Consider the following 23,329-nt stretch of genomic DNA (forward strand, 5'->3'; position numbering starts at 1 on the left):
ATGAACAGAGCGCAGACAGTACGGCTGAGTTCGGTGGATAAATTCAGATCTGTTAGTACCAGAATTTCAAAAGATCAGACACCAGCTGATAAAAAAAAATTAGATAAAATCAGATTTTATTATAGAAAGTTCCAGAGCCCACTTCAATTCAATTCAATTTTTTTTTGTATAGTGATTTTAACAATTGACATTGTCGCAAAGCAGCTTTACACAATTAAAAACTTCCCACTACTGTTTAAGATTAAGACCACAGAATGAGCTTACTGGCAGTTGTTTCATCTTTGGATGAAAGACTCTTGGTCTGTGAGATGAGTCTGTGAAGAGAGTTGGGTTTGAAGCACATGTCTGAAGCCTAGTCAGGAATGAGGACAGTGATAAAGGGATGTGGTAAATCTAACGGAACAAGAAGGTATAATAAACATTACTAAACTAAACACTTTCTATGTTAATGTATGCTTCTTGTAATAATACATTTATTTTTATGGAAAAAATGCTTTAAATTTGCGGAGTTCACAGAGTTATTTTAAAGTATATTTAAGTTTAAATGGACTTAACAGATCTTTGAGACATTTCCAAAATAAAGGCAGAAATGTTCAGGAATTTCTCAAATTTGTATGACAAATAAAGATGTGTGACTGGATCTATGAACAACTTCTACTTCTAGTATCTACTCATATTATTTTTGTCAGATTTGTAATAACCTGCTGCACAGTGTCCCTGTGGTTGAACACTCATTCTGTCATGGTATAAGACGGGTTTTAACTTTAGTGGCAGATAAATATTTTGACTCCAAAATCAGTTAACAAGTAGAGACTTGCAGTAAACACTCTCTGCTTCTCTGCAGTCCCACCCTTTATTATATAAAACATGTGCTAGAGGTTAGAAGCAAAGAAAGATTTCAGCAGCAGGGGGCGCTCTCTCTCTCTCTCTCTCTCTCTCTCTCTCTGTATGTGTTCAAACACTTCCTTATCTAGACATAAGTGAAAGTAAAACTCAGCAGCTCCATTTTGTGTGACGAAAAACAAAATAAAATCGTTTCCAGACAGAAGAACACGGTACGTATTTAAATCATCTAAAGCTGGATTTATGGACTTTATAATCATCTAAAGCTGGATTGGTGTAGAACAGCCCTTTAACAACCAGAAAGTTCTAATAACAAAGTTGCTTTCTGACCTGATACACTGGTGTTTTTATATAAATGAAGCATATGCTAATACAGGGTTACATTTAACACACTGTTGTTAGAGTGAAGTAAACGCATGTCCTGCTGGAACCCGGAGGAAGAGACATGAACTCCGACATGAGTGTGTCCGGACAACAGGACGAGAGGTTTGTTACTTTTATGTTGACCAGCAATAAATGAACATCTGTATGAAGTCGGCCTCCAACCTGATCTGAAAAAAGTCTTTTGGGTACCAGTTGTGCGAAATTACCATTTGTAGCCTACTCATTTAATTCTCGGGGTATTAAAAGTTCTATTTTTAAGTAATTACTCATCAAAGTTAATGAAAATCTGATAATATTATTGTGCCAGGTAGATATTTTGAAAAGAGCATTTTAATTTCCTAGACGATGAAACCGACATGTATCCAGTTACAGTCACCTACTCTTATATCTCAAAAACTGGATCATCAAAAGTCTTTATTTTGTTCACACAAGCAGTGCAGAAATGAAATGATGTGGTTTTGTTAATATTCTGATTGTGTAGTAGTGCCGACTTCACACAGGTTAAATACACACCATTTCATGGGAACTTATTATGATTAACATAATAATTAATAAGTAAACTATTATTAATAAAGATTTCCTAATTTTAATATTATTTGTATTTTAGAATGATGAAGAGATCAGACTCACCAGAACCCAGCCTTGTGTCTATGAAGACTGACCACTCAAAGGAATGTCCGGTGGGCTTCAGTGGTATAAAATGTTCTACTGAGCAGAGGTCAGTACAGTGCTGTGTGTTCTCTCATTTCATGTAAAGTCTACTTTAGTAGGATTTGTGCCTTACTAAGGTCCCACTTAAACACATGGGTTTGTAAGTATGAATTACGGGATTGCCTCACTATGATTACTTGATTAGGATAAAATTAGAGAAACTTTATTTATAGTGAATGCAAGTGGTTCTGAAAAGTGACAGTGCACAATGAATAAAGAGAGTAGAAGTATGTAATAGTGAGATGGAGCAAACATTCAATGACATACATATGTGTGATATTGCACGATTTGACGTAACATTAGTATTAATATTATTGTTAATCCTGAAAAATCACCTACAGAGCAGTGGAGATTTGTACAGTTGCCACAGGTAGGAAGGATTGTCTGTGACGGTCAGTTCTGCATTTAGAGGCGATGAGTCTTTTGCTGCGTGTGCTCTGATGGCCCATCATGGAGGCATACATGGGGTGAGAGGGGTTGTTCTCCAGACTGACACCCAGGACAGCACCAGCCTTTTAAATCAGCTTGTTTAACCTGTTTGCATCAGCTGTCTTCACCCCACTGCCCCAGCACACAGCAGCAAAGAACACAACACTCTCTACCACGGAGTGATAGAACATGGTCAGCATTTTCCTACATACTGTACGTTAAAAGACCTGAGCCGCCTCAGTAGGAAAAGCCGACTCTGCCCTTTCTTGAAAACAGGGTTGGTGTTGTTAGACCAGTCCAGTTTACAGTCAGTGTGTACCCCCAGGTACCTGCAGTCCTCAACTACCTCCACACCAGCCCCTCTAATAACGACAGGGGTGGGAGGAGGAGCCTGCTTCCTAAAGTTAGTGGCAGTATTTAAAAAGACATTATATATATTTTATTTATATTTTACACATAAATAAACTTTATATATATATATATATATATATATACACACTACCGTTCAAAAGTTTGGGGTCACTTGCAAATTTCTTTGTTTTTGTTTAGTGATTTATTTTCTACATTCTACAACAATACTGGGGATTTCAAAACTATAAAATAACACATATGGAATTAGGTAATTACGTAACAACAACAAAAACATCAGTTAGTTGTTATTTTAAGACACAGAGGTCGGCCTTTCTGTAATAGTTCTTGCAAGAACAGTATTGTCAAGTGCATTTGCAAAATCTGTCAAGCACCATAATGAAACTGGCTCTCATGAAGGCCGTCCCAGGAGGGCGAGACCAAAACCTACCTCTGCCGCAGACGAGAAGTTCATTTAGAGTTATCAGCCTGAAAAATGACCAATTAACAGCACCTCAGATTAGAGGCGTTATGAAGTCTTTACAGAGCAGAAGTAGCAGAAACATCTCACCATTAACTGTTCAAAGGAGATTAATAAATTTTTTGGACGCCTTCAGCATTCCTTTACAATGTAGAAAGAAATAAAAATCAGGAACCATCATGGTGTTAGAAAGTGACCCCAAACTTTTGAACAGTAGTGTGTATGTGTATATATATGTTTTCCTCGTCTTGCAAAACGCTCTGAATCCAAGATTCCACTGTATCTTATTTATGTATTTTTACATATTAACCCAACATGAGTATTCAGACAATGAATATATATATATAATTTATCTATATAAATAAAGCTATTCAAATCATATGATCTGTTCATATAATTGAGATATTAAGATGTTACTGAAAGAACAGTTCATTTAAAATACTCCCTAAAAATTAGCTGTTCATTTTGACCATACAGAAGGTTGATGGGAACTGAATTGTGGGCTTGAGATAATATCTCAGAATTGGGACGAGAAAAAAATCTTTATTTTGCATACACAAATGAAACGATGTGGTTTTGTTATATTTCTGATGGTGCAGTGGTGCCGACTTCACAGGTTAAATACACACCATTTCATGGGGACACATTTTTATCTATAAACTGTACTGTATCTCTAAATTTACTTCCTGGCTAACATTGCATTTTGTTTCAGGCTGATTAATAATGTAGCAGTGAATATAGCTCTGATTTAAGCCAAGGAAACGTTGAGTTCATAAGTTAGCATCGCCTTAGACAACACAAGCCAGTCAAATACACGTAGTTTACATTAAAATGGCATTTATGTCAATTCGCAAATAATATATCTCATGGTGTTAATAGTATAACAAATAAAGTGTTTTTCTTTTATAATTGTGGTATAAATAAGTACCCTGTATGTCGTCTCGTATTAGCCTCTATAACTGCCTCCAGTTTCAATCACATTCCCATTTTTCCTATTAAGATGTACTTTTTCCTAATTATTATTAGAGATTTCCTCATTCTAATAATATCTATATTTTATTATGATGAGAAGCAGAAGATCAGACTCACCAGAACCCAGCCTTGTGTCTATGAAGACTGACCACTCAAAGGAATGTCCGGTGGGCTTCAGTGGTGTAAAATGTTCTACTGAGCAGAGGTCAGTACAGTGCTGTGTATTCTGTTTTATGTGTATAAATAATGAACTTTATTTAAAAATCATTAGCGTTACTCAGCTCCCGATTAAACACATGGGTTTGTAAGCCTGTAATTGCCTCACTATGGCTATTCAGTTAATGACAGTATTTATAATGAAAGAAGACATTACTCATATATTTAATACGCAGACAATTTTTATCTTATTCACAGATTTTGTACTTATTAAACCAATTAACAAATTGTATCTCTTTGTGTAACACAGCTGTAACGCACATAGCTGTTGTTGACTTGAGTTGTTTCATGACGTGAAAGGATATTTTTAAAATCTTTGTGTCTGTAAATATGTGTTCTGTAGCTTTAAATCCAGTCTATATTACATGATGTGTTTTGTTTGTTAACAGATCAGAAGTAAAACAATTAAAGAAAAATCAGCTGGAGTCCATATTAAAGGTGTGTATCCTATACTGTGTTACTTGTGTCTGAGTAGCTTTTAGATTTTTATAAATTTAAATTAATAGTAATTTACAGTTGTATCTACTGTATCCTCTCCTGCATTATACCAGTGTAATGTTTCTATTTGTTCCTGCACTTTTCTAACCAGGAGGTAGAAGACAAAGTCATCACTCTGATAAAGAATGAGCTCAAGAGGTTTAAGGAGCTCCTGAGTCCAGATGACCCAGCATGCACTGGGAGAGAGGTGGAGGATAAGGAAGATCTTCATGTTAAAGAGGGAGTGCTGAAGATCACACTGCACGTCCTGAAGAGCATGAAGCACACTGATCTCGCTAACACACTGCGGAACAGTAAGAGCTTTAAACCCATCACTTAACACTGCACCGTCTCTGTGCTTGCAAAATATATACATCAGTCAACCATTGCTCACAAAACATAAACAGAGAAAAGAAAACTATAGGTTGTTATTAGGGCTTCTTCACTATGCAAGAATTCAGGGAGCGTCTCTGCTGCTGGTCACCACAGAATATTCACATGTGGGCCTTCGAGTGGAGCAGTGGTAAAGTGCTCGCCCTATTATCCGGAGATCGTGAGTTCGTTTCCGGGGTGATGCTGTAACCTCTCACAGCCGAAAGTCTAAAGAGAGCTGATTGGCCGAGCTTTCTCAGAGGGGAGGGATGAGAGGTACTTAGGGCCTGTCCCTACGATAAAAATTTTTATCGTATTGGCGTTTCATCCACACGGATCCGGCGTTTTAGAAGACTGAAACCGCTATTTTTTGAAACCGGGTCCCAAAGTGGATAAATCTGAAAACGACACCCTTGCGTCTTCGTGTGTACAGCCAATCCGTATATTTTGTGAAACGATGATGTCATCAGATCACGTGTCGGCTGCGTCACACGTAACAGCAACAACAATAATGGCGGACCACATGATTGTGTTGCTACAAAGCCTACTAGCTTCATTACAGCAGAATCTATTGCTTCTATGCAACTGTTATGAGCAACAAGCGATAATGGACAACACCATCTTTGTTCGTATACAGCGCGCAAGGTTATGCGCATGCTCAAAGTCTTCTTCTTCGTGTATAGTGTATCTCTATGGCAGAATTACAGCGCCCCATACTGGTCTGACATATATACTACACCGTTTTCAGTAGTTTCGTGTGTATGCAGATATTTCTTGAGACGACGCCGTGTTCATGAAAAAAAATTATCGAATAGGGAACGCACCGGCTTCTTAGAGTCTTAGTGCTCCCACATTAATCATGGCTCTACAGCCAATCAGGAGCGTCTGTGAGCTCACGCAAGTCATACAGTGGTTACTCAATCGGAATGTAGGTTCTACCGTCGCGGCGCTCGGCGGTACCGTTTGGCTTTGTGCGTTTGCTGGCTTTTACCATTGAGTGGCGCTATATAACTACAGACCGACGCCTCATGCCTTAGTTCATTCTCTGCTGGATTAATGAGACACGGAGTTTTAGAACTGCACGTAGTAGCGGATAAAATCAAGTAAAACATTGTAGTTAAACAAATTTATAATCACAGAACTAAAATGATGATACATATGTAGAATTCAAATTAAATTAAATTTTATTAGGATCAAATTTAAACAAAATAAATGTTAACACAGTGAGCCTTTAAATTTTATCACATGTAATTAGAAAAGACGCGTGTAGGGTTTTGTGTCGTCTTATATCTTGTGTTCTTTAAATTTATAGTAGATTTATTAACTAAAATAAAAGACCATAAAAATTATAACATTGTCAGGACGTTCTACTGCGTCAGCTGATGTTGGTCATTCAGCCCCGCTTGTGTTTGTGCGTTATTATAAGAATGAAATGCAGTTCAGGTGTAAGTAAATGGATAGAAAGTAAATGGCTGTGCTGGGGGAGGGAGGTGCTAATGATTTGGTCGGCTCTGTGTGTGTGTGTGTGTGTGAGAGAGAGAGGGGTGTCGCGGTGGTTGATTATTCAGTGAAACAAAGGCTCACCTGAAAAATGTTAGGCACATCAGTCACTTAACCCCCAATAAAAGGTATTTAGTTGTAATATAACAGATGCGCACTAAATACCAAACCTAAACCAGGCACAAGGATTAATAAAACAAGATAGCCCCATACCCGTTTTTTAAATAAAATACCAAAGAAGATTGTGTATAGACTAAATAAAAACAATGCAATTTACGCTATTATAAGGAAAATCTCAAGTTCTTCAATTCCAAGGATTAAAAGGGCAACAATGTTAACTTTAGAATCTAGAATCCAGAAGATTAAAATTACACAAATTTAAATCACTGAAAGTCAGCCTCAGATTCAAGAGGTTTTTAAAGTGGGGAGAAGTGCATTTCAGTTCCTCTGAATAGGTGAGAACAGCCGATTCACACCTGGGGAGGGTGAATAATTTGTATTTGAATGTTGTCTGGCATTGTAAAGCACTATAGTGACACTAAAAGAACAACCCAGGATTAATAGGAATTCTTATACTGCATAAACATTATTTAGCACAAAAAAATTCCTCGCGCTCGGGAAAACTATGCGTGTGGCTGAGCGCTGGTTAGACTATAGGAAATTAAATCGGAGGGTTTTTATTTAGACTATTAAAAAAATAACCTGCGTCTATTTTTAGGCGTGCCAGCTGCCACTTTTTAGTTAGAAGTTTTCAACACAAATCCTATAATGCCCACATGACATGACGGAATAAAGGCACGGCTTATTATGATCCCGGGCTTGAACCCCGCGCTATAAAATACTTAGGGTTTGTTGGGTTACAGTGGATTTTACCACGCAGTGTAAGTGCAATGGCCATTCGTCCGCTCGCGCTGACTCTGCTCTCCGCGGATGGCCGTACCGCCCCCCTCCCACCTCTCGCTCATTTGAAGTTCCTGGGGCGCGTTCCATTTGCCCTGCTTGCATGCCGCACTTCCGCGTTGTTGCACGCGCGCTGCATACACAGCGCGTAGTAAAATCCACTGTAGCCCAACAAACCTCGAGTATTTTATAGCGCGGGGTGCAAGCCCGGGCAACGATAGCAACGATAGCTCACCAGTCATGTGTAATTCTGCGGTCCCGCTGCTTCGCATGTCTGAAGGGGAGGCCGCCTAACTAGTGAGCGAGGAGCGATATTGATTTGGGCGCACGCCGTGACAGGCTAAAAAAACTGTTGTCAGATTAATGTGCAAAAACTATATAATAAAACTATATAAGACTACATGCCTTTATAAAACTCAACTTTTATTTAAGCGCACTCACAATAACGAAAAAACTTAATGATTTTGTAAATGTTTGAAAGCAAATAAGGTGCACTGTTCTGTATTGTTTTTGGTGAACTTAAGCGCGTCAGAAAATAAACTCAAACGTTTTTTTAAATGGTCAGAGTCAGTCTACTTGCTGTTTTTCCGACGCGTTCATAATCAAACTTCATGGAAAACTTCATGAGTGCTGATTTAGACTATGGGGTAAATTAAAAAGGAGAATCACGATGCCGAATCGAAGTCCTGAGCCCAAACCTCATTTAAATTAAATTAAATTAACAAATATTATAAGCAAAAAAACATTAGCCCATGTTTAGAAACCGTTTATAAATTCTTTCCAACATGAGTTGGCCCGGTGTTATGCGCAGAGCGCCGGGAGATTTCCTGAAGCTCAGAAATCACTGGGCATGTTTTCTAAATAGCCGCTATCTTTAATAACTGATGGAGGTTTTGAGCTGTATACACACGCATTCCTGCCTAAACAACTCCTAAAACTACACCTGTAACACAATAAACAGTAATATTTCAAACATTCTGCAGGCTGATATTTGAAGAAACGAAAGAATAATGAATAAACCAGTTGTTGGGTCAAAATAACCCAACCAGGTGTTCATTTGTAAACTACATCTCATAAGAGCCAACATGAGTAACCCAACAATGTGTTTAAAGTACCTGAAATAATCCAGAACTTAAATAACAATAAACAGATACAGAGATACGTTATATAACAGTCACTATTGTATTTACTGCAACGAGCGAAAATGTCACTTTGCGGCCATTTTACGAATGACTTTAAAATGCAACTGATTTATTTTGGCCGCTGACGTTTTTACATGGCGGTGAGCGCGACGGTAATAACCATTCCAATTGATCAAATACTGTATTTGTCACACTTTAATGATTCAGATCATCAAAGAAATTTTAATATTACACAAAGATAACCTGAGTAAATACAAACTGCAGTCATTTATGGAGGGAAAAAGCTGTCCAAACCTGCCTGGCCCTATGGGAAAAAACTGGTTGCATAGGATGTTAGGTGCATCAACCTTTTATTAATTCAGCAGCAGGTGTGCAGATCTCTTTAAAAGCAGGAGTTAAAAGCAGGAGGGAAAAAACATAAGGAATGGTCTTAGAGAAGCAATTGTTTCAGCACCTTAATCTGAAAAGGGTTATAAAACCATTTCCAATCAATTTGAAGATTATTAAGTGGATGCACATTCACCACTTACTGTACTGTAGGTCAGACTGTACTATGTTCAGTCTGCATGGCTTTGAAGTCCCTGGGGCGCATGGCATCACTCCATTCATATACCACTCTCATGTCTGCCATGCATTCTCGAGTGAGCCCTTTGGAGTGTGTGAGGGACGAAGAAAGATTAAGGTAAATGTCTGTGATTGATGCACTCGTTACACTGCCCCTTCCTCTGGTTCGAGCTCTTGGTCACTGCTGGCACACACTGTCTCTGATTAAGACCTCAGCTTTATTAGTCTCAACCAAAGGTCTGTCGGTGCCCCATGCAGGCATTCTTCACCAATGTTAAATCCTCGGCTTGTGGTGCACCACAGACACATCAACATGAGGTGAGGTCTTACAGTATGGGAAGAGGGTAGTTTTATTGCAAAAATAGGTGATTTTGGGGAGGGATAAAGGAAAGAAGGGAAGCAAAGAAGTGAGTACATGCACATGCAGGTCAGGAGGTCATGCCCAGCTGGTATGTGGCCACTTGGCTGGCGAGTGATGGACTGGGCTGAAGGAAGAGTAAATCAGGATGTCAACTTCATTTTCCACTTCCCTATATAGAGCTAAATCTGGTGAAGGAGAAACATCTCAGTCTGATGAATCTTTTTTAACATTTTTTCTTTCAAATGAAGAAATTATTTAATTAGGAGGCCTACAAAGTCCTATTCCTCTCAAATGGTCTGGATGAGTGTCGTCTTCCTCTAAATTTCCAGGACAATGTGAAAGTGTGTGTTGGCCTCAGTGGATGTGCTGCCAGCTGGTATGTGGGCACTTGGCTGGCGAGTGATGACGGCAGCCAGAGTAGGCCCATGTAAAAAGCGGCTCCTGCAGGCTCCTCAATGTAAAGAGGGTGATACGGCCGTCCCTTTAAACACTTGCTAAAGGGAAGTCTTCATTCCAAGTGAGCCATTGTGTGAGGGAGAGGTAAAAAAGATTTAGATGCACGGCCATCACTAATGCACCCAGGAAAGCAGGTTACATGTTAATGTTAAACAATCCTATACTAATGTCAGTGACACATGACTTGTAGCAATCTCTTTTTCTTTTGCTGCAATGGCATAATGTGTATAGAAAACTCATTCCATATGTTGGTCCGTGCTCACTGCATTACAGCCAGAGACAATTAGTTTCATCAATCACTGACATTATTGATTTTAAGGGGATTATAGGCCATATTACCAACAATCTTACTATTCTATGCAAAATAGTAATAATAACTGACCATAGAGCTTATTCCTTAGTTTATTTCATGAAATTTAAGTGTGCATTAAAATGTTTAATTTCTTTGTTTTTTAGAGCTGGACCCGATTTCAGAAATTCAGCAAACACTCAAATCTAACCTGAGAGATAAAAGTAAAAGGATCAATGAGGGAATCTCACAGCATGGACGTGTAACACTTCTAAATGAGATCTACACAGAGCTCTACATCATAGAGGGTTGGAGAGGGGATGTTTGGGATGAATATGAGGTGAGACAGATCGACACAGCCTCCAGGAGACCAGAAACAAAGGAGAAACCCATCAAATGTAATGATCTTTTTAAAGACAAGTCCATCAGAAGTGTGCTGACTAAAGGAGTTGCCGGAATTGGAAAAACAGTCTCTGTACAGAAGTTCATTCTGGACTGGGCTGAAGGAAGAGTAAATCAGGACATCACCTTTGTTCTTCCACTTCCCTTTAGAGAGCTAAATCTGGTGAAGGAGAAACATCTCAGTCTGATGGATCTTCTTCAACATTTTTTTTTTCAAATGAAGAAAATAGGATCATTAAATTGGGAGGCCTACAAAGTCCTCTTCATCTTTGATGGTCTAGATGAGTGCCGTCTTCCTCTAAATTTCCAGGACAATGAGAGAGTGTGTGATGTGACCGAGTCAGCCTCTGTGGATGTGCTGCTGACAAACCTCATTAAGGGGAACCTGCTTCCCTCTGCTTTCCTCTGGATCACCTCTCGTCCTGGAGCAGCCCATCAGATCCCACTTGATTTTGTAGACCAGCTAACAGAGATACGAGGGTTCAGTGAGCCTCAGAAAGAGGAGTACTTCAAAAAGAAGATCAGTGATGAGAGCTTGGCCAATAAAATCATCTCACACATGAAGTCTTCAAGAAGCCTCTACATCATGTGCCACATCCCAGTCTTTTGCTGGATCTCAGCCACTGTTCTAGAGAGAATGTTGGGTGGAGCAGAGTGTGGAGAGATCCCCAAGACTCTGACTCAAATGTTCACACACTTCCTGATCTTTCAAATTAATCACAGAAACCAAAAGTACCATCAGAAAAGTGACCCTGATGCTCAGCGGAGCAAAGATTATATCATGGCTCTGGGAAAACTGGCTTTCCAACAGCTGGAAAAAGGAAACCTGATCTTCTATGAGGAAGACCTGAGAGAGTGTGGTATTGATGTCAGAGAAGTGACAGTGTACTCAGGAGTGTGTACGCAGATTTTCAGAGAAGAGTCTGGGCTTCACCTGGGGAAGGTGTTCAGCTTTGTACATCTGAGTGTTCAGGAGTTTCTGGCTGCTTTATACACATTTCTCTCCTTCATCAGCAGAAATGTAACAGAACAACAAACCTCTGATCTTTTCAGCAAATCCAACATGTCTGAGTTCCTGAAGTGTGCAGTGGACAAGGCCTTACAGAGTGAGAATGGACACCTGGACCTGTTCCTCCGCTTCCTCCTGGGTCTTTCACTGGAGTCCAATCAGACTATTTTACGAGGCTTAATGCCAGTGACAGGAAGCAGCTCTCACAGCAAACAGGAAACTGTCAATGAATACATTAAGGAGAAGATCAGGGAGAATCCCTCTCTAGAGCAATCCATCAATCTGTTCCACTGTTTAAATGAACTGAACGATCAGTCTCTGGTGCAGGAAGTACTAACTTTTGTGAACAGCAAGGGTAACAATTGTCTCAGTGGAACCAGACTCTCTCCTGCTCAGTGGTTAGCTCTGGTGTTTGTGTTACTGAACTCAGAACAGGAGCTGAATGAATTTAATTTGAAGAAATATGAGCCATCAGAGGAAGGCCTGCTGAGGCTGTTGCCAGTGGTTAAGGCATCCAGAAAAGCTCTGTGAGTGTTTTATGTAAAAATGTTTATGCCTGTTTGGCTTGTACTTTGACACAACATTGTATCTTGTTTAAACTGTGATGCAATTGTTGTGTGCTATTAAGAATCTGAGTAGAGCAACTGGGAATATTTTTTTTTAGCTGTGGATGACAGAGCATACAGGGTTCTGCCATGCCTTGCTTTAACTGTGTGCAATAAGGTTAAGTGTGCATTTGTATAACTGGAAATGTGATTTAGTCAATACGAAGATTGATGAGGTTACCAGCAGTCGGGTACAAAATAATTTGTATATAGACCAAAAATGGTTTTAATGAAACAATACAATCTTTGGCTACCTCACAAGTTGGCTTATACTAGTGCTAGCTAGCTAACTAGCATTGATGACAATGATACTGTAATACAGCCTCAGTTTAATAACAAAAAGCATCTGCAATTCAGAGGGGGTGTGCACTGGAACAGTGAGGCCTGGTAACAGAATTAAAAAGCCCAGGCCATGCAAACTGCATTTATGTTGCTGTTTTATTCGGGTCATTCATTCATATGAATATATAAGCTAATCTTTACATCTAAATCATATATCTGAAAGTTGAGTCGTGACAACTAGATTTCTTTTTGTTGAATTAAAAGTTTTAATACTTAGCCAAGCAACTTATCCAGTTAAAGATATGTTGGTTATTTTCTCCTGATAGGAAATTAGGAGTCATCAGGACACTAAGCCACATAGCAAAAAAATATATCTTCATGTAGGTCAAGAAAAGCGACACAGGCACCTGAGAACAGCTTTCAAGGCTTGTGGATATTCTAGGTGGGCCTTGAAATGGTCTTTGGAAGAAAACCAAACATCAAAATAAAAGAAAAGCATTATAGTGTATGCAGTCCAAGGCAGCAGAGAATATTCAGAGCTCTATATTGGAGAAAGCAAAAAGCCTTTACATAGGAGGATGACTTGGCACATGAGGAAGAATACCTCAGGACACCCAGAATCAGTGGTGTACCTGAATTCTAAATTTAAATGTAGGTTTGAAAAGACAGGTGAAAGAATCCATCTCTACAAAGTGGAAAACCCTTCCCTCAACAAAGGTGGAGGCCGCAGACATTACCTACTGTATCTCCCACTTTCCATGCTGCAGTCGCATCTATTCCCATTTTACACATCCACCCGTGTGGATCTCTCACATTTAATTAAAAGCTTGCTGTCCACTTGCATATTGGCGCGCTGCTACACTGTGGGCATTCAGCCTCGTTCTATAAATGTGTCTATACATCATGCACATATACAGCTCTTTACCCTTTCCATCTGTCAAGAGTAAGAGAAGTTTGTCTTACCTTAGAGGTTCAAACCAAAGTGCAGGTATGAATCCGTAAGAAGTTTTGATCACTTCCTAATAATTAAAATTTTTTTTTAAGATAAGGAAAAAGTCATACATTCATGATAGACATGCAGAATCGCTTAGTTGAAGATACTTTTCCTATTTATTTTAAAGAGTTGGCATGAACGTTATGATATTTAATATTTAGTACATAGGGTAAGTATTTCCTACATGTTAATGTGATTGACACTGTATCTAATTTTACATTCCATCGAATTTTGCAGTTCACCACACAGTTTGTCTCTGGTGTGGTAAATTTAAGCCCTGATGACTGTCTCTTTCTTGCACTGAACCGGCAATATGGCAGTATCAATGAAGTGATGTCACTAATTATGTCACTTATAATACATGTGACCATTACACCTAAACAACATCCTCTCATTCTCACTTTCTCTACTGTGAACCAATAAGGCTATACAGGTCATGTGAGAAACAGCCATGGAGAATATATTTGTGATCCCTAACTAATCTTATTGTTGAGACTTGGCTTAGAAGTGAAATGTTGACAAAATGTAGTCAATTTGACTCAACTTCCAAACTACTTTTCCTGGGTGACTGAAAATTTACACCGTAACCTGATATTTTGTGCACAAAATACATAAGCTTGGAATTGTACTGAGATCCACCCAGAGCCAGTTCCACTGTTATACAACCTTTTTTATTTTACTGGGGTCCATGTGTGATTGTGTCCAGTGTGTGTAATTCTTAGTCAGTTTGGAAATCAGGCCACATTTAGCACTGATAAAAGCAAATATTTTAATTAGTTCATTCCTAATTTAGTTATTAATAGTATTTGTATAAATATTATATAATGTTTAGTTATATTATTAAAATTATAAACTGATATAATTTTATTTTCTTCATTATTAATGACCTGCAGTATTAAAATAACCTTCAGGAAATCTAATAAAACATTGAGATTCCATACATACATTAAATATTATCTGTCTTATGGGTGTTTGTGCATTTGAGGTTGTATTCTAATACCTTGTCACTTCTCTTTCAGCCTACGTGAGTGTAACCTGACAGATGAAGGCTGTAGAGTTCTTGCCTCCATGATCAGCTCAAGCTCCTCAAATGTGAGAGAACTAAACCTAAGTTACAACAGCCTAAATGATTCAGGAGTGAAGATACTCTCTGATGGACTGCGGAATCCTGAGTGTCAACTGGAGATGCTCTTGTGAGATTAATACACATACACAGATGTTGACGCATGTTTTTATACAGAATGTAATAACAAAGAAACATACAAACATCTACTCTTTGACAGATCTTTAAGTCTTATGAATCTTCAGATGCAGATCATCAGAGCTTAGCAGAGATCCTTATCCAGGCTACACATTTCCTTGTGCTATATCAATAGCCATTTTTTTGCTTTGCAGACAAGGTTCAATAGTTTATTTAATGTACAGAAAGCCAAACATGGTATGTAGCTGCATTTAGGATAATTTGCAGGCACATAGAGGCAGACCTGTCGAGTGAGTGATGTCAGGTTAGCTATGTGTGGCAAGAAGGAGCGATATACTTTAGCTCAGTGTATATCTAGTTTTAGCTGATGAGATGGCATTTATGAAGAGTTGTCTATTAAACATACTCATCTTCTGTGAAATACTGTATTAGTGTTTAAGGGAGGAAATGGGAGGATCGTTTGTGTTTTTAAAAAGCAGTGGTGTAAAGCCATTGTAAGTATATATAAAGGAAAAACAGAAGAGAACCCAGTATTAGGCCTTGTGGGACACCAGTGAAGCATCTGTGTGGCACATTGCTCTATGTGACGTGGTCACTTTAGCGATCACTTTAGGTAAGAAGTAAACCCACATGGAGCTGTGCCATAAATTCCAAGACTCATAAGACAGGAGTGTGTTGAGATTGACCATGACCATGCTGAGCTGTTAATAGTAGTTTGGCTGAATTAGCAGCCTGAAGCATCTCATCAATGATCATTAGCGCATTTCTGTGTTACTTTAAAGCCAGCCTGGTTAGGATTTTGGGGGTTACTATAGAAAGGTCAAGCAATGTGTGTGTTCATGTACTTTAATCTGCTGTAATTTTAACTGTAGTGAAGTTTGATGGTACACCTGAGTGTGCGAAATGTGAGTTTCTTTTCTTTCTGCAGGATGTGTGGCTGTAATGTTACAGCTGAAGGTTGTGCTACCCTAGCTTCAGCTCTAAAGGCAAACCCCTCATCGAAACTGAATGAATTATATCTCTTTGGTAATAAGACAGAAGAATCTGGAGTGAAGCTGCTGAAAGATCTACAGAAAGATCCAGAATGTAGCTTGAAGAAATTACAGTGAGTTACTGACTTCTTGCTGCAAACCTCGCTAAGGTGCTGATTTGCAGTTCTACATTTAACTCAATAATACCCATATTAGCGGACAGTTTTCCAAGCCACTATGTATTTCTAATTGAATCTGATTTCCTGTATGCCCCCCCTGACTGGTTCATGGTTCCCACTGTGCCCCCAGCATCGTCCGTCCCCCCCCAAGAGTAAGCTTGGTCGGTTCCTGGTTGGTTTAGTCTGGCCCATGGCAGTAAAACTTACCATTATTCCACAGGGAAATCTTTTCTGATGCGAGTAAATAAACATAAACAGTGGAACCTCGGATTGTGATTGTTCTGCAAGACGAACAAAGATTTTTAATAAATTTTGACTTGGAAAGCGAACAAGTCTTGGTTTACGAGTAACGAGTATCATGTTTCACGCATGCACTTCTTGTTTTGCACGTGATCACAACTGTGCCAACGATTTTTGTCTCTCTTGTGCTGCGGAATTGTGGGTAATCAACTCCCCTGCTGGGTCTTAGTACGCATCTCTTACTGGTATAATCAACATCCGTTCACACTTGTGTGTGAAAAGAGTGGAGGAAGGGTAACTGTGTAAGATTTAGCAGCAGTGCTCACCACAACATAAATAGTAAGGAGGGGAGGGGCTCCTTTCTTTAGGTTCACACACACACACTCGCAGACACACACACATACACAGCGCCTGCGCGGACAAACGAAAACACTTATCTGTCTGGATTTATTTGTACTTTTACACAAGGTAAAGTGCAGGTTAACTTGTTTTATTTTTACTTAATATTTTGTTTTAATAATTTTTATGTATTTATTTTTTTGGGCTGTGGAACGGATAATTTGAGTTTCCATTATTTCTTATAGGAGGATTTGAACTGGGTTACGAGTGTTTTGGATTATGAGCCCACTTCCGGAACAAATTATGCTCGTAATCCAAAGTTCCACTGTATTGGTTTGTTGAACAACAAAGGCCAAAAAAATACCTCCAAAATCTGCAGCTGCTCAAATGGCTTAAATAAAAAATTCAAATTCAAATTCAAATTTTATTTGTCACATACACAAACATACACAGTACGAAATGTAGTGAAATGTATTATACGACCCTAAAAAAGAATTAAATTGACCCTAAAAAAGAATTAAAGTTTACAAATAAGAAATAAATATAAATAAAAGAATACGATAGAAATTAAATAAAAAAAATTAAATTAAACTAGGAAAAAATAGAACTAAAAATAAAAATAGAAATATGATATGCATAAAAATAGAAATATACTGTACATAGAAATATGATGTGCATAAAAATAGAAATATACTGTACAAATTGAAATATACTGTACTGGTGTGCAAATATGCATAGAACAAAGTGTCTTTGTGCAGAAGTTAATAAAGTGTTTTTGTGCAATGGTCCAGGATGTAGATGTACAAAAATGTAGTGTAGATATGAAGGTAGGTGAGCGTGTAATTGTCCATAGTGTTCATGGATGTAAAAAGATTGATAGATTTGATCAATTATGAAAAGATTGTGTTAGTTCGTGGTTGTGGTTGAGAGACCTTATCGCCTGTGGGAAGAAGCTCCTCCTTAGTCTCTCTGTGTTGGCCTTCAAGGAGCGGAATCGCTTCCCAGACCGCAACAGAGTAAACAGTCCGTTATTGGGGTGGCTGAGGTCCTTCACGATCTTCCTGGCCTTGGTCAAGCACCGCTTGCTGTAGATCGAGTGCAGGTCAGGGAGCGCGATGCGGATGATGCGCTCAGCTGATCGCACCACCCTCTGTAGAGCTCGTCTGTCCTGCATGGTGCTATTCCCAAACCAGGTCGTGATATTTCCCGTCAGGATGCTCTCTATGGTGCAGGAGTAGAAATTCCTGAGCACCTTGGAGGGCAGTCTAAAGTCTCTCAAGCGTCTGAGGTGGTAGAGACGCTGCCGGGCCTTTTTTACCATGGTGTTGATGTGACAGGACCATGCCAGGTCCTGCGTGATGTGAACACCGAGGTATCTGAAGCTGTCCACTCTCTCCACTGGGCTCCTGTTGATGATGGGGGTCTGGTAGTTCCTCACCTGCTTTGTACTGAAGTCCACTATCAGCTCCTTTGTCTTACTGACGTTCAGGAGGAGATTGTTTCTCTGGCACCAGTTCTCCAGATTTCCAACCTCCTCCAGGTAGGCCGACTCATCATTGTTCGTGATCAGGCCCACCACAACAGTGTCGTCAGCAAACTTGATGATGGTGGTGGAGCTGGTAGTGGCCACGCAGTCGTGGGTGTACAGAGAGTACAGCAGGGGGCTCAGAACACAACCCTGGGGGGCTCCAGTGCTGAGAGTGAGGGAGGCTGAGACATGTCCGCCCATCCTTACTGCCTGTGGTCTGCCAGTCAGAAAATTAGAGATCCACTGACACATTGATGAGCTGAGTCCCAGCTTGGTGGTAAGTGTGGAGGGAATTATGGTATTAAATGCAGAACTGTAGTCGATGAAGAGCATTTTCACATAATTCCCCCTCCGAGAGTCCAGGTGAGTGAGAGATGTATGGAGGAGATGAGAGATTGCATCGTCTGTGGAACGGTTTGGACGATAAGCGAACTGTAGTGGGTCGAGTGTGTCTGGTAGTGAAGAGATGATGAAGTCTCTGACCAGGCGTTCAAAGCACTTCATCACTACTGAGGTGAGGGCTACAGGGCGATAGTCATTGAGGGAAGCAGGATGAGGTTTTTTTGGGACAGGAACAATGATGGATTCTTTGAAGCATGTGGGGATCACCGACTGAGATAAAGAGATGTTGAATATCTCAGTGAACACAGGTGCTAGCTGGTCTGCGCAGGCTCTGAGAATGCAGCCTGATGATGAACGCGCTTCCGGTGCTGGCAGTGACTTCCTCGAAGCGAGCATAGAAAGTGTTCAGCTCGTCTGCCAGAGACACGTCTGCGTTTATCATACCGGATGTTGGTGCTTTATAATTCGTTATTGTCCTCAATCCCTGCCACAGGCTCCTAGAGTCACTCTGTTGGAGTTGTGACTCTAGTTTCCTCCCGTAGCGCTGCTTCGCCTCTTTCACCGCCTTCCGGACGCTGTATGACGCAGCCTTGTATGGTTCCATGTCCCCCGACGCGAGTTGTAATATGTTGTAATATTTGTTCATAACCAACTAACATCCTCCTGTATATTTTAAATGTATAAGTATACTCTTGATTACGGATAACCAAACTTTTTAGGGCTGTGGATCAGATCTTCTTCTTCTTTGTCTTTCGGCTCATCGCCACAGCGAATCATCTGCCTCCATCTAACCCTAACCTTTGCCTCCTCTTCTCTCACACCAACTAACTTCATGTCCTCTCTTACTGCATCCATAAATCTCCTCTTTGGTCTTCCACTAGACCTCCTGCCTGGCAGTTCCAACCTCAGCATCCTTCTACCGATATATTCACAATCGCTCCTCTGAACATGTCCAAACCACCTCAATCTGGCCTCTCTGACTTTATCTCCAAAACATCTAACATGGGTTATCTATTTGATGAACTCATTCTTGATCCTATCCATCCTCTCATTTACACACATGTATTCCATCTTGCTGCGGCTAACCTTCATTCCTCTGCTTTCCAGAGCGTACCTCCACCTCTCCAAATTTTTCCTCCACCTGTTCCCTGCTCTTGGTACAAAGCACAATGTAATCTGCAAACATCATAGTCCATGAAGACTCCTGTCTTACCTCATCTGTCATCCTGTCCATCACCAGAGCAAACAAAAAACGATCCTTGACGCAGACCAAGTACAAGGCGGATAGAACCTTTAAATACATCTGACTGACTGGGAGGGGATGGAGGGAATGCATGGTGAAGCAGCACGATAATCATGTGACTATGACCATTTAAAAGAAATAAAAATATAATTTATAACCATGTGTTGAACTAATGTTAGGCAACACACATAAATTAAACTTAGTTAAGTGCCTCAGTGTGATCCATGGGCCTGTTTACCAGGGATTAAAAACCCATAGTGAGGAGTGATTAAAAATTCAAAGAACTTTTGTAATCCCAGAGGGAAATTGCTTGTTCTTGGTAACAGTTGCTCACAGTTGTTATCCAGTAGAAAGGAAAGAGTAATAAATAAGGAAAAAATTATAATAAAATAAGATAGCATAAAATAAAATGTAAATAAAAGTAAATAAATTAATGTTATGTTTAAAAATAAAAAGAGCCCTAACCGGACCATATTGCACACTAAACATTTTGAATACCTTATTGCGCATTAAATATGAACCAAGAACACTGGTTTATATTGCAGAATTAATACAGTAATCTAATATATGTATTGCCTTGTCCAGTCTGACACCTTCATGTTACAACCCCAACAGACCACGGCGTACAAAAATGACACTCGTATAATAAGCTAAAAGTTAGTTGCTCTGAATAAGGGTGTCTTGCAAATGCTATTAATGTAAATGTACATCTTAAAAATAAAAAGCTTCTAATGATGTAAAATTTACAGATATAGCAGAATTAAACGCTCACTCTGGCTGTCCTCCTTCCAAAGACTTGTTGAATTTTTTTTTCAGCTGTTATTATATTTGTAATTTTTTTTTATTTTTCTTGTTCTTTATTATTGCTATTAACTCACTAAAGAAAAGCCCAAGCGAAATGGAAGCTTTTGCTCACATCCACATTCATTCCACATTATCACAATGTCATTATGTGTAGTAAGTAATAACTTTTACAAACAACCTAATACCATTGTTGATCTGTTGTTGTGGTTTGGGTGGCGATGTCACAACCTTATTCCATAAAGTTATACTGTAAATACAGCATGTTTTAGCTGTTAAACATTTTGGATTTCATCCTGTTACAGCTGATTTAGTTTGTAAGGATGCTGATGAGTGACTGTGATTAACGTCTGTCCTGTTTTCTGTCTTACAGCATTGAGATATATGAACCCCCCCAGGAATGACACATGATGGCAGTCTCATCATAAACCTTTTCAATCCAGAGAAAAATAAGTTTTGATTTTTTTCAGTTCTCTGGTACTGATTTTGGAGAACACACAGCACATAATGTTATTTTAATGATTACAGAAATACTGTCTCATGTTTTGTATCTATTTAAGCTTCCTATTCTGATGTAATTATTTTTAAGGCAGCGATGCTCCTCAATATGGCATCACTCTGTTTATTACAATGTGACTATCACTCATTGTGTTCACACTGACTATGAGTATGTTTTTGATTAGTATGGTTAAAGTGAACCCTTGGGACACCTCTCAGTCAATAAACAAAAAAGACCAAGTGTCACTATTTGACATGGATTAACGGTACTGTAAAGTGCCATGTTAAAATGCAGATCTCCTAAAATATGTTTGAATGCAACATTGTTACTTTTTTTTTGTTTGTTTTGTTTTTTCCAATTTTCTCCCCAATATTAGTCGTGTCCAATCGTGTCCCTCCCCGTCACTAGGGGGCTCCCCCATTAAGGCTGCTACTACCACTTAGTGGGGCGGACCGAAGACTATCCCGTGTTTTCTCCGAACCGCGTGACGTCAGCCGACCGCATCTTTTTAAACTGCTTGCTCACGCACCATAAGGGGCGGAGTAACACACTCGGAGGAAAGCGCTAGCCGCTCCTTCCACGTGAGCTCACAGACGCCCCTGATTGGCCTTAGAGCCGTGATTAATGTGGGAGCGCGAGTACCTCTCATCCCTCCCCTCTGAGAGAGCTCGGCCAATCAGCTCTCTCTAGACCTCCGGCTGTGAGAGGAAAACAGCATCACCCGGGGTTCAAACCAGCGCTCCCCCGATGATAGGGCGAGCACTTTACCAGTGCGCCACTCGGAGACCCACATTGTTACTTTTTGACACATAAATGATTTTTGTAACAATTTAGTTTTCACAATCTAGCAATGACATCAGTTTATCCTGTTTGTCATGATCTGTTGAAAATAAAATGTATAGCCAATAACAAGTGATGATTTTGACTTGGTGTGAGATAATGAATCTGTTTGTTAATCAGGGCTGAAGGAAGTGAAAAGGTGTACAGAACAAGGTAGTATTGATGCACATCAGTGTGCTTGTGTATATAATTATATGTAAGTCATAGATACATAAGACTTTGTCAAAGATTTTTACTTCTTTCAGCTACTTAGACATGCCGGATAAGCATGCTTGGCTTACTGCAGGCTCTGGGGAACAGAGTTTTAAATTTTTTTTCATACTGTAGCTCATAAACCATTAGACCTATCATCAAATGTGGTGTTCTCCGGATTCTTCGGCTGCTCTAAATAAATAAGTAAATAAATAAAAGTCTTTCGAGCCATGTATCCCTGCACACTGAATTTTACATCTACATTTACATTTAGGCATTTGGCAGACGCTCTTTTCCAGCGTTTACTGGGGTAACTAGGTTAATAACTAAGTGCCATTAGTCCAACACAACTGGGAAGAGTTTTTTTTTTTTTTAATAATAAGCAAAATAAGCAAATGCAGTTGAACCTTAAATTTAGAACAATATGCAATAATTTCTCAAAAACATTTATGTGCTAATGTGTAATTAGATTTTAATGACACTATAATTACGGTATCTCAAGAAGAAGACTGTCATGGTGTGCGCCTGTAATGGGTGTGCGCCTCAATCTGTTATCGCTCCTTGCTCACTGTGTAGGCTCACTAGGTAGGTGGCCTTTCTTTCTGCAAGTGTGCGAAGGGGCAGGGATGCCAGAAATGGGCACGGTTGTGGCATAATCACTGCTAATAGATCACTGTGTCCTCTGGACGTCAAGAGGGACTCCTGTCTGAGGACGCACCCTATGGAGAGCTGGGAGGGGCTGGCTGGTCAGGTCAGCCGGAGGAAGAGTGCCCAATGGAGAATTTATATGTCACTCTCCCCACTGCCATTGCTTGCCAGCCTGCCCACATCCCATCTGGGCACTGCCACCAGACCTGCACGTGCACACACACCTCCTTCATATTCTTTCCTTCCCTATCTTTCTATCCTCCCTTAATATCTTTTTCCTTCCTATTTTTCTAAATAAAATTTCCCTTTTTTCTAAAAAAGTGGTGCAGCCCATGAGTTAAAGCAGTTACAAAGATATACTAAAATGTTCGCTAAAATTTGAGGGGTACATTTTCAGCCCAGTAAAACTAATCACTCATATATAATTACTGTGTGAGTATTATTAGTGACCATGTGCATCCTTTCATGGCCACAATTTATCATCATCTAATGGCTACATTCAGCAGGTTAATGCACCATTTGACAAAAGAAAATCTATCTCAAACTGGGTTTAAGAACACATTAAGAAG

General features: G+C 39.6%; 1 protein-coding gene across 2 annotated transcripts; it reads left to right on the forward strand.

Annotated features, from left to right (window-relative positions):
- Positions 1-974: 974 nt before the first annotated feature.
- LOC128514780 (NLR family CARD domain-containing protein 3-like) lies at positions 975-21,041 on the forward strand. 2 transcript variants are annotated; one of them, XM_053488634.1, is made up of 10 exons: positions 975-1,055; positions 1,246-1,329; positions 1,835-1,945; positions 4,269-4,373; positions 4,774-4,822; positions 4,974-5,175; positions 10,613-12,383; positions 14,757-14,930; positions 15,867-16,043; positions 20,955-21,041. In XM_053488634.1, exons 2-10 carry the CDS (start codon positions 1,289-1,291, stop codon positions 20,983-20,985), a joined length of 2,661 nt encoding a protein of 886 aa, XP_053344609.1. In that variant the 5' UTR covers positions 975-1,055; positions 1,246-1,288; the 3' UTR covers positions 20,986-21,041. The 2 variants fall into 2 exon arrangements, with proteins under 2 accessions (XP_053344609.1, XP_053344610.1); XM_053488635.1 differs by having other exon boundaries at positions 4,272-4,373.
- The last annotated feature ends 2,288 nt before the right edge of the window (positions 21,042-23,329 follow it).

This window comes from Clarias gariepinus, chromosome 27 (genome assembly GCF_024256425.1).
Source record: "Clarias gariepinus isolate MV-2021 ecotype Netherlands chromosome 27, CGAR_prim_01v2, whole genome shotgun sequence".
NCBI classification, from domain to species: Eukaryota; Metazoa; Chordata; class Actinopteri; order Siluriformes; family Clariidae; genus Clarias; species Clarias gariepinus.

Excerpts from the sequence above, each read along its gene's own strand:
- LOC128514780 (XM_053488634.1), top strand. The coding sequence starts at position 1,289 with ATGAACTCCGACATGAGTGTGTCCGGACAACAGGACGAGAG. Across the intron at positions 1,946-4,268 it reads AAATGTTCTACTGAGCAGAG|CAGAAGATCAGACTCACCAG; the intron begins GTCAGTACAGTG and ends TATGATGAGAAG. Across the intron at positions 16,044-20,954 it reads TGTAGCTTGAAGAAATTACA|CATTGAGATATATGAACCCC; the intron begins GTGAGTTACTGA and ends TCTGTCTTACAG.